Source organism: Natator depressus, chromosome 1 (genome assembly GCF_965152275.1).
Source record: "Natator depressus isolate rNatDep1 chromosome 1, rNatDep2.hap1, whole genome shotgun sequence".
NCBI classification, from domain to species: domain Eukaryota; kingdom Metazoa; phylum Chordata; order Testudines; family Cheloniidae; genus Natator; species Natator depressus.
The window spans coordinates 287,937,269-287,949,492 of NC_134234.1; the positions used below are offsets into that span (position 1 = coordinate 287,937,269).

General features: G+C 40.5%; 1 protein-coding gene across 4 annotated transcripts in view; it reads right to left on the bottom strand.

Moving 5' to 3' along the window:
* USP15 (ubiquitin specific peptidase 15) overlaps positions 1–12,224 on the bottom strand; it is a 128,651-nt gene that overhangs the window by 95,912 nt on the left and 20,515 nt on the right. For all 4 annotated transcript variants that reach the window (XM_074942141.1, XM_074942140.1, XM_074942138.1 and 1 more), the window contains one exon: positions 2,361–2,488. In XM_074942141.1, the coding sequence (XP_074798242.1) occupies positions 2,361–2,488 (128 nt within the window). The remainder of the gene's footprint in view (positions 1–2,360; positions 2,489–12,224) is intronic.

A 12,224-nucleotide genomic window follows, 5' to 3' on the forward strand; every position in this document is an offset into this window, starting at 1 on the left:
GAAATGTAGGGCTGGAAGGGACCCTGAGAAGTCATCAAGTCCTGCCCCTTGTGCTGTAGCAGGACCACATAAATCTACACCAGGGATCAGCAACCTTTCAAAGAAGAGCCATTTTTTTGTTTTTGTCTTTGAGCAGAATATTTTGAGAGCCGCACCACACACAAAGCCACTTGTAGAGTTAGCATTTATCAACTAATAATAATGGAACATATTAAAGTTATTACCACTCACCAATACTTTTAATGCGACTTCTGCCGCTTGAATTTGAATATAAATAGGAAGGGGCTCCGGGCTGGGACAGAGGGTTGGGAAGGAGGGGGTGCGAGGTGCAGGCTCTGGCTGGGAGGCGCGATAAAAACTCCATGGCCTAGCTGTGCCACAACAACTGTTTTTCTGCATATAAAAGCCTGGGCTGGCATTAAGGGGTAGCAAGCAGGGCAACAGCCCCATGCCACAGGGGGCATCGCAAAGCTAAGTTGCTCAGGCTTCGGTTTCAGCCCAAGGTGGTGGGGATCGGAGCCCCGAGCTGCAGTCCTGCGTGGCATTGGCTTTCTGCCCCGGGCCTTAGCAAGTCTAACACCAGTCATGCTTGGCGGACTCCCTGAAACCTGCTTGTGGGCCCCGGACCCCTGGTTGAGAACCACTGGATCTAGACCTACCATTGTTCTGATCTGTTATGATATTTCTTATGAAAAAGGGGATCTTTAACATTACACAACCTACCAAGCAAAGATAACTGCATATAATTACATATTTTGGGGGCGAGGGAGTATCACAGTTTACTATAAGGTTACACTATAAATTTACACTACCAGAAATTACTACTATCAGTAATAGTTGTAGTAGTATCAGTTTTTATAAGCTTTTTTTTTTAAATTGATCCTAATTTAGGCAGTGATAAAGGAAAGTTAAATTATCCCATTTTCATTTTGGAAACTTCTTTCGACAGTCAGAAAACTGCACAATGCATCTTGCTCATGTGCTCAGAGGTCACTGCAATAAGGTCTTAGGGCTTGTTTACATGAGGAAGATGCACCTGTTTAACTAAGGGTACTGCTACACTGTACACTGCTTTTGAGAGCATGTAGAATAAGTACGCATGTAGACCCCCTAGCACAGGTATAACTAGCAATGAGGCATGGCTTAAGTGAGTAAAGACAGCCCTGAAGGTTGTGGGCATGTACGTGAGTACATACCCTACGTGGCTCTCTATTTGCCCAAGCCATGCCTCCCTGCCTTTGCTGCTATTAGCGGTATAGCATTCCGCTGCATTTCCACTGCTGGAGCCTTTCCCCTGTGCAAGAGAAGACTCTGTCAACAGGGAACGATTCTGGCAAGAGGACGCAATGGGGAAAAGCCTGGGCAGTTCTCCATTGCAGAGCCTTTCCCGCTGCACGGAAAGACTCTGGCAGGGGTGAAAGGCTGTGCCAGCTCCCTGCCATTGGAGCCTGTCCCCACCACAGGGGCAGAGGGAAAAGGGTCCGTCAGCTCCCTACTGCTGGAGCCTTTATCCACTGAGGTGAAAGGCTCTGGAGGGGGAGAAGGTCAGGGAGCACTTGGGAAGGCTCAATTGTTCCTTGCCAGGGTGAAAGGCTCTGGCACCAGAGAGCTGCTAAAGCTTTTCCCGCAACGTCGCCTCCATGCCAGAGCCTTTCACTGACATGTGTCGCTACACACTGCAGTATGGACGAGACTTGTAGCTACATGTATCCTAAATGCACTACATGCCACTGGCAGCAGCAGACATAGCCTCAAGGTGTAATTTTAACACAATTTAGTTTATACCAGTGTAAAAGGATGTGTGAACATTTCAGTTTTGCTTAAATCAATTAGGAATCAATTTAAGCAAAATGAAATAAGCCTGTTTTAAATTAGATTGTACACACAGCATTTTGCACTTTTTTAAAAACGTTTTATGTAGAAGCAGTGCAACTTCTGAATGCATACAAGGGCTTATATCAGTGACCTTGCACTGAGTTCATCAACTTCTGTGGCTGACTCAAAGCTATCCTTAAGCTAATCAGACAGAAAATCAAAAGAACCTTGCGTGTTATCAAATAGTGATATTACTATAACAGAGGCCACAGCTAGTATTATAAAAATCCAAATTTATGAACTGTAATAAATCATTAAGAATATTGGTACTCCATCACTGTCTGTGAACAAAATATGTTTACATTAACTAAATGTTAATGAAGATAAATTGTTTTTGTAATTGAAAGTTACCAAAAAGATACATATATAAAATTGTTTAAGGAATACAAAAGTGGGATTTATTACTGTAACAGATTAAAATTGTATCAATGGGAACTAAAAGTTTAAGTTTACATCTTTATTCCATGTAAATATTAATAAATTACCTTTGAGAAGTCCAGAATTATCAATGGGACCAGGGTACACATTCTGATCTCCCATCTGGTATTTGTCCCAGCTGTCAAACCCAACATATTTTTTCCACTGTTTGAACCAGCGACTATCCACTAAATACCTTGAAAAGGGAAAACAGAGAATTACTGGCAAATCTGAAGCATAGTTTTAGCACTTTAATATAACTGACATAAAATAAGGTAGGATAGTTGCAAGTGAATTACTCTGACTCAAGGGGCACCATCAATCTGAAATCTTAAAAGTGTGTGTGTCTCTCTCTCTCTATATATGCACTTGCAGATATCTAAAGTCACCCTGCCAATCATTCCACAGGCCCCCAATCTCTTAATTTTAGTATTATTAAGCATTACAACAGCATGTTCAAATTTTCAGACACAGGTATTATTTATAAGTTGATAGGAAGGCATTTTGCAATACTATAAAGCGACGCTATCAAAAAACTTCAACATAGAGGCCTTACAAAATAGACAAACGTTTACCAGAAGATACACAAAAATTACTGGCCACTCTTACTGTCAGGTATCTTTTCTCAACTGCCTATGAGTTATTCATGCTGGGCAAGTAGGATTTTGTAAGGCTGCCAATATAGCGTAACTTGTCAAAGAATGCCAAGTTTTAAACAAACTTCTATGATCCCCTTATTTAACACAAAAATTAAGCAGCTCATTTCAGGAATAAGACTGGAAACTCAGATACGATCTATGGCCAGCTCTGTGCTAGAATAAGTTTGCTGGTATACTTATAATGACACAGAAGCGCTTCTGCTAATATAACTTACACTGGTTCAGTGAGCAAATAAAACCATATACCAGCAAAAGCACTTTTATGCTGATATAACTGTGTCTATGCTGGTATAACTGTGTCTACAGAAGGTTGTTACGGTCTTATCCCATAATAATCATATCAGGCCATGAAGTTTAAGAATGAACAGAACTTCAGCCAGTATAGAAATGATGCAAAAAACCCACCCTAAACTTCTTAATGACATTGCTATACTAATGAAAGTTTCTCCTGTAGTCCTGGCTTATAACATGTTAATAAATAAAATACTCTTTTTAAAACCTGAACTTCTGAAGGTAGGAGTTAATTATTTCTTTTTCACCCCTTTCCATCAATACTATTGGGTATGTGTATATATGAATGAATAATACCAAGAAGCTGTATATCCTGTAATTATCCTCAAAACAACTGGCAAAAAAGGCATTCAAGTGTAAATAAATTCAAAAGTAAATAAAATCATCATTTTAAAAATCAGTTTGTTATAGTGAGTTAGTAAATTATGCTAACACAATCTTTTTAAAAAGATGAGGTTCCTTAAAAGACATTAACACCCAATTTAAATCCACCTCTACTTTTCAGACGTGCTCCCGTGAACAATCCCCTCAGAGAACAGAGATCTGGAAAGCATTTTATACAAGTTAGGCTTTTTAAAGACACGCTTATATTTAAATGCAACACTTAGGGGCAAAGACTTCTACATAAAACGGTGAAGATCAAAACTTCCAATCTGAATTGTACTTCACACAGAACTCAATTTTTCGCCTAATGAAGTCAAGGCAAAATTCCCATTGACCTATAGCGCAGTCAGTTGACAAATGTGGCAGTTCTGCAGAGATCAGAAGTGTCAAGCATTACTACACACGCGCAAAACATTATAACTGTCAGCTTGGATTTTTCCTTCTTCGTGCAATTCCCAAAGCTGATTTAGTAACATTTAAAAACTATAATATGATGCTTTTAAAGGCTTATGAAACTTATTTTTTCCTTCAAGGAGGAATCCATGCAACTGGCCAAAGAGAAAACACATGAAAAATATTAATCCCTCCATAACTAATTTCTTCCACAGTGCAGTCTGCTTGATTCTTCCCATCTTTTTTAAAATTAGCAAAATTTATAATACTAAACATAAGACAAAAAAAACTATATAAATCAGTACGAGTGCAAGTGCATGTACATTCACAAAGACACACATTTCAGCTCTATAAATATGTGCATCTATATTCTGTACTCTAACATACACATTAAATCTGAACACATTTATTTTAGACGCCATTCAATTTTGATTCTAATAAAGTCTGGCTGCCGTAACTTAATGTTGAACAATACCTTAAAGTCCTGCCATTTAGTCCCATGAGCTTAAAAAAACCTCCCCCATTTTAGTCATTTGTGCAAAAGAAACCCTGTTTTACCACTAAACTGGAAGAATTAAGAGAATACCTGACTTCTCTAGTCTGTTTCAGTAACTGAACTGATCTTTTCAGACTCATTTATGCAGTCAACAGGTTTAAGGATCAAATCTTCAATTTTAGCACTGTGTCAAAAACCTCAGCTTTAAGGCTCCAACAGTAATAAAGCTCTAAACCAGAAGCTTTGACGATTAAAAATTACCAGTTTATAAAACAGTGGAAACACACAACTTTATCTAGGCTTAATTTTTAATTTTATGTGTTCACTTCTTTAAAGTAATTTATAACTACTACCCAACAGTAAAATAAAGGTTTGATTGATTTTTAAAAGTTCTTGTCAGAAACATGATATCAGGCTAGCTTTAAACTTTGGAGTAGGGCTGTCAAGCAATTAAAAAAATTAACGGTGATTAATCGCACTGTTAAACAATAATAAAATACCACTTATATAAATATTTTTGGATGTTTTCTACATTTTCAAGTATATTGAATTATAACAGAATATAAAGTGTACAGTGCTCACTTTATATTTATTTATTAAAAATATTTGCACTATAAAAAAAATAGTATTTTTCAATTCACCCAATATAAGTACTTAGTGCAATCTCTTTATCATGAAAGTAGAACTTACAAATGTAGAATTATCTACAAAAAAAACTGCATTCAAAAATAAAACCATGTAAAACTTCAGAGCCTACAAGTCCACTCAGTCCTACTTCTTGTTCAGCCAATTGCTCAAACAAACAAGTTTGTTTACATTTGCATGAGATAATGCTGCCTGCTTCTTGTTCATAATGTCACCTGAAAGTGAGAACAGGTGTTCTTATGCCACTGTTGTAGCCAGCATTGCAAGATATTTACATGTCAGATGCGCTAAAGATTCATATGTCCCTTCATGCTTCAACCACTATTCCAGAGCACGTGTCCATGCTGATGATGGGTTTTGCTCAACAACAATCCAAAGCAGCGTGACCAACACATGTTCATTTTCATCATCCGAGTCAGATGCCACCAGCAACAGATTTTCTGTTTTGATGATTCAGGTTCTGTATCCGTATCAAGGCGTTGCTCTTTTAAGACTTTTAAAAGCATGCTGCACACCTCATCCCTCTCAAATTTTGGAAGGCACTTCAGATTCTTAAACCTTGGGTCAAGTGCTGTAGCTATTTTCAGAAATCTCACATTGGTACCTTCTTTGCATTTTGTCAAATCTGCAGCAAAAGTGTTCTTAAAATGAACGTGTGCTGACTCATCATCCGAGACTACTATAACATGAAATATATGGCAGAATGTGGGTAAAACAGAGCCAGAGACATACAATTTTCCCCCAAGGAGTTCAGTCACAAATGTAATTAACACTTTAAAAAAAAAAAAAAAAAAAGCATCATCAGCATGGAAGCACGTCCTCTGGAATGGTGGTCGAAGCATGAAGGGGCATACGAATGTTAAGCACAAGGGTTCTGAAACTGGGGGTCAGGACGCCGCAGGGGGTCGCAAGGTTATTGCATGGGGCAGGGAGGTCCACAAGCTGTCAGCCTCCACCCCAAACCCCACTTCACATCCAGCATTTATGGTGGTGTTAAAGTGTTTTTATTTTATAAGGGGGTTGTACTTAGAGGCTTGCTATGTGAAAGGGATCACCAGTCCAAAAGTTTGAGAACCGCTGGTTTAGCATATCTGGCACATAAATACACCTTGCACTGCCAGCTACAAAAGTCCCATGTAAATGCCTGTTCTCACTTTCTGATGATATTGTAAATAAGAAGTGGGCAGCATTATCTGCTGTAGATGTAAACAAACTTGTTTTTCTTAGCGATTCGCTGAACGAGAAGTAGGACTGCGTGGACTTGCAGGCTCTAAAGTTTTACACTGTTTTGTTTTTAAGTGCAGTTATGCAACAACAAAAAATCTATATTTGTAAGTTACACTTTCACGAAAAGAGATAGCACTACAGTACTTGTATGAGGTGAACTGAAAAATACTGTTTTTTTCCATCATTTTTAAAGTGCAAATATTTGTAATCAAAAATAATAATATAAAGTGACCAGTGTGCAATTTGTATTCTGTGTTGTAATTGAAATAAATATATTTGAAAATGTAGAAAGACATCCAAAATATTTAATAAATTTCAATTGGTATTTTATTGATTAATCACATTGTTAAACAGCCCTACTTTAGAGAAACCCCACCACACTGTTCACTGGCAAACATTTAGTAAGGAGTCTACCATAATGAACAACTGAAGCAAGTGAAGATGAAATAACAGTTCTGTGTCCATAACATACTGGATAAAACATGCACTGGTTATACATTAAAGCACTTGATTTTTTCACTACTAGTAGCTTTCAACTACATCTTTATTACAACTGTAGAAGTTAACATAACAGTACAACTACACAATTAAAATAGTGATGAAATACAAAATGTAAGGCTCATTAATTATGAAAGCTTAAATTATTCAGGAGGTGACTGCAATGGTATCCTGATTTTCCAGCATCAGATGTGGTCAGGATCACCACAAGTGCTTTTAGAGGTATATGCTGAGAAATACATGTAGGAGGAGATCAGCGTTCGAGTTTCCCCTACTATTATGTTATCTAGCAAAGTCTGTGCCCTGGTGCAACATATTCACGTATTACCAAGAGAAATGGCATATTTATTACTGTCTCATTTAGCCTGGTTAACTTGCTCTAAAACAAGTATCAAAATCGAGTATCAAAAGACTAAAATATATCTACCATGGAACAGCATAAATGTAATTCAGTTGAATAATAAATGTGTAAAAACTAAAAGAACCTAAATTCAAATATTTTCCACATACCAACAGTTCATTTTCTCAGTCAGAAGACCTTTACCTTCCTGAAGATCAAGGTTTACCCCTTTTACACCAATTCAAACACCCCCGTAATACCATCCAAAGAAGCTTCTTTATTCAAGAGGGAAAACAGGGATTTCAACAACATAATAGAACTGGGAAAAAATGCACTAAGATTACAAATTGTACCAGCAGGGCTGGTGCTACTCTCCACTCCTCCAGCCTGTTATTGCTGAACAAATATTCTCCCTTTCAGTCTTCAGCTGTTTCCACTCTGATGCCCACAGAGCAGCCAGTGTCCAACACATTTAAAAACAAACAAAAACAAAACACACCATTTTCTACACAGCCACAGCACTCATCTCCAGCCTTGATTTACGTAGCCTCTACACTGCCCTCCCCCCTCCAGCATCCATTTCTTTTTTCTTCAGGAGATGCAAAAAGCTGTCCTAATGTCATCATTTTGACCACATCATGCTGTTTCTATGTGTATTCAGAGCCCAATAGCTCCCATTTTGCCATCGCATTAAATTTAAGGTTTTTGTGAACCCCTTAAAATATTTCCACACTGCAATTAAAAACACGCAACTGGGCCATGCCGACTGACTCAGGCTAAGGGGCTGTTTAATTGTAGTGTAGACATTCTGGCTCAGGCTGGAGCCTGAGCTCTGGGACAACTCCAGCCCCCAGCAAAGGGTCCCAGAGCTTGGGCTTGGCATCTACACTACAATTAAACAGCCCCTTAATCCACGCCAGCTGGCACGAGCCAGCCACAGGTGTCTAAATGCAATGCCGACATACCCTTAAAGGCCCATCATAACTCCACCTGACTTTTCTATCCTTGTCTTTGGGAACTTTGATAATTCCGGAACTGCTCCACCAGTTCTGTCAGCCTTGAGAACTTTTTTATCAACTTAATCAAATCTCTCCCCCGCACTTTGTTCCCCACATTGCCTATAAACAGAACATTATCCTGAGCTGGCACACAAACTCACTGCCCTTTCCTCATTCACTTAAAAATTCCTAAGAGTTACTCCATAATAAGAAAAGGAGGACTTGTGGCACCTTAGAGACTAACAAATTTATTTGAGCATAAGCTTTCGTGAGCTGTAGCTGTAGCTCACGAAAGCTTATGCTCAAATAAATTTGTTAGTCTCTAAGGTGCCACAAGTCCTCCTTTTCTTTTTGCGGATACAGATTAACACGGCTGCTACTCATTCTTCGATAATGTTTACAAGAAACTAGCTAACTAAGCCATCTACTTATCTGTTAACATATGAATGAACCTGGGGTGTTGTGATTCTCCAACCTTGAAGCGAAGATTTTTTTCTGGAAAAAGGCCAAGGAGGGAGGCGAGGTGAGGGAGACAAGCTAGGAAACTTTAATGAAATGGAAAATATGACACATATTATGCAATACATGCTGCATGCCTATTTACTCCACAAACATAAAAACCATGGTCAAAAATGAAAAACAAGTAAGTAAAACACATGCAATAAATGAGTTCCCAATCTATTGACTACTTTCAAACTTGCCTTTCTTTTGCATCTGTTAGATATCAGTACACTCTGAGCAAATCATTGATGCTGAGCTGGCCAAACAGGAATTCAGATCTTTTAAAAATTAAAAAAAAACTCTGAATTCAGTGGTCCTGTCTTTTGCGATTTTACTTCCACAATTTCCCCACCATTTTGGGGCAACAAGTTATGATAACCTATTTCACAAACAGATTTGGAACACACATTTGGAATATGAATGTTAAAATACAATTAAAATCAACTCTGATAACCCTGTCCATCAAACTTCAAACTCTTCTTCCAAGTCTAGGTTGAAGCAATAACCTCTAGATTTAGGATAAATCATGTTAGCTAGTGAATGGAAAGGGTTATAGCTTTATTCATTTTTTTTGTTTTGTTTTGCCTTTGCATGGCTCAAATTGTGTTTTTCTTTAGATCAAGCCAGCTTTCAACCAAAACTGCAACTGTAATGTCAGTCACCTTTAATTTCAGAGTCCTGTGAAGCCCCCTTCAGTTGCTTTCTTAAGCACAGTATCTTTAAGCTGAGTCCGTTGCTGAGTAAAACACATGCTACGTTTTGGTCAAAATCATCCTGATTACTGCAGATTTCATCAGATATGGAAATTAGATGTATACAAAGAAAAAAAACCCACAGAATTCCAAAAAGTGCCTTGGGGAAGCTGGGTCATCAGTCCTCTTTTCCAGTCCATCATGCAGATGATTGTAGGAAAAGTTTTGCATTTTTCCATATAGTTTAGGACAGTCTTAGGCATCACTTTTTCTGAACAAGGCTTAAATAGTGTGCTGGAAACTCACTTGGCATATAGGATAACTGCACTTAACAGCCAAAAAAAAAAAAATGAAAGAAAAATCTTATATGACTAAATGGCAGAGACCTCACTCTCATATTTCTTTATGCATTCTTCGGCAGCATCTTTAGCAACTTGGATACATTTACTCCCGAGGGCATTCTGCGCCAAAAAATTAAAAATTCTGCGCACAATATTTTAAAATTCTGCAAAACTTTGCAAATTTTGTCAAATAAATGTGGAGGTTTGGCATGGTATTGGGGAGCACAGGCCGCTGGCTGCACAGAGGTGGGAGATCACTGTGCAGTTCCCCCTCCACCACTGACACAGTGCAAGGACTGGACCTACCCCACAAACACCCCAGGGCTCTGCCCCTGCATGCCAGCTGCACCAGGTGTAGACAAGCAGGCTCAGCAAGACAGGATTCAAGTGTGGAGGGGCTCAGTGTGGGGGGGGTCAACGTTTGGGTTCAGAGGGTTCTCTGTGGGGCAATCTGGGTGCAGACAAGCTCAGTGGGGGATCCAGGTGCTGGGGCAGGGGGGAATCTGGATGCACAGTGACTTGTTGGGGGTTCTGGGTGCAATGGTAATGGGACTCTGCAGGGGGTCCAGGTGAAGATGGTTGGGGGGACAGAGCTCAGCAGGGAGGTCTGGATGTGGGGGCATCAGTGGGGGGTCCAGACGCTGGAGGAGCGGAGCTCAATGGGGTGGAGAACGAAGTACAGCTGATTAGTGCTTGCTGGGATGGGGATCCACGTGCGAGTGGCTTGCCAGGGAGGTCCAGATGCAGGGGGAATGGGGTAAGGCTCAGTGAGATAAGAGGGGTCTGGATGCATAGGGGTTGGGTAGATGGCGGAGCAGATCCCTCCCCCTGCAGCTGAGGAGCGATGGGTGCAGGAAGTGAGTGGCGCGGGAGAGTGGGGGGAGTTTGCAGAGCTTCCTGCAGCAGGGGAGAAATCTGGGGGTGGAGTCTGACCCAGTGCTGGATGCCATGCGATGCAGGGGAAGAGGAAGTCGCATCCACCCTAACCGAGCCAGGACTAGCAACTGATTCTGGACAGTGTAGGCGCCACCAGCCAAGTCTTCTCCAGTCCCACCCTCTGCCCCGCAGTGACTTACCTCTCTGCCAGCTGCCCTGGGTACCTGAAAAATACTGCTGTGGAGGGTCACATGACTGCTCTTGTGGCTTCCCTTTTCTCCCCCCGTCAGAAAGTCATTTTTCTGCAGGGAAGCAAAGAAATCTGCGGGGGACATAAATTCTGCACATGTGCACTGGCACAGAATTCCCCCAGGAGCAAACTTCCTGTGGTTCTTGTTTTAGATGTAGAATGCATCTGTAGGAATGCATTCTTCCACTGTATGTTACCAGGTCACTTCTCCCATTCAACCAACCATCTTGCATTAGTATCCACAACGGTTTTTAAATTCTCTCTTACATTTTCACTTTATTTCTACATCCTTAGTATTTGGTAGTGGAACTGAAAGTTGAATTTGTCTTGTAGTATACCTGAAATGAAGTACTTAAAATCATAGAATCATAGAACATCAGGGTTGGAAGGGACCTCAGGAGGCCATCTAGTCCAACCCCCTGCTCAAAGCAGGACCAATCCCCAACTAAATCATCCCACCCAGGGCTTTGTCAAGCCTGACCGTAAAAACCTCAAAGGAAGGAGATTCCACCACCTCCCTAGGTAACATTCCAGTACTTCACCACCCTCCTAGTGAAAATTTTTTCTAATAGCCAACCTAAACCTCCCCCACTGCAACTTGAGACCATTACTCCTTGTTCTGTCACCTCCTACCACTGAGAACAGTCTAGCTCCATCCTCTTTGGAACCCATCTCATAGATTGGCTCTGGGAGGTTGCACACTGTCCTGATATCCCCATGTCCCTTGCAGAATGTTCTTTTGATTCTGCAATGTTCTTTGTTCTTCTCCTACAAAGAGAGTCTGTCTTCCTTGGATGGTTGGAGAACTCGTTGCAGGCATGCCTAATTTTCTTACTGGTTGGGCCAAGCTATCGTCCACTTGTGTCCTCTATCTCGCTCCATTCCCTTGGACCTGCTCGATCTTGAGAGGTATTTTCCATAGTTCATGCTGAGGAACTAGTATCAATTTGAAACTTCTAGCTGTGTGGAATTCCTCCTGCTTTTCTTTTCTCTGGTGGCCACAGTCTGATCTGTCTCAACCCAGCAGCATTCTGTATGGGTGATCAACTCAGAAGCCTCCTTGCTGACATCCTCTCTCACTCATTTCTTTGTGGCCAGCTCCATTCTTCCTTGAACCAGGGTTACTGATGTTTCCAGAAACTGGATGTCTAGGAACTCTTCAGATTCTCTGATTGTTAGTAACATCACAACTTGCCCCTCCAATCTGAGAATCATTTCTTCCAGCATAGCCACTAACTTACATTTTATGCACAGGAAATCCCTTCTGTCTTCAGGCCAGAAAGAGAACATGGCACATGTACTGCAGGTCACCACCATGGTTCCACTGCTGGCCATCTTGAT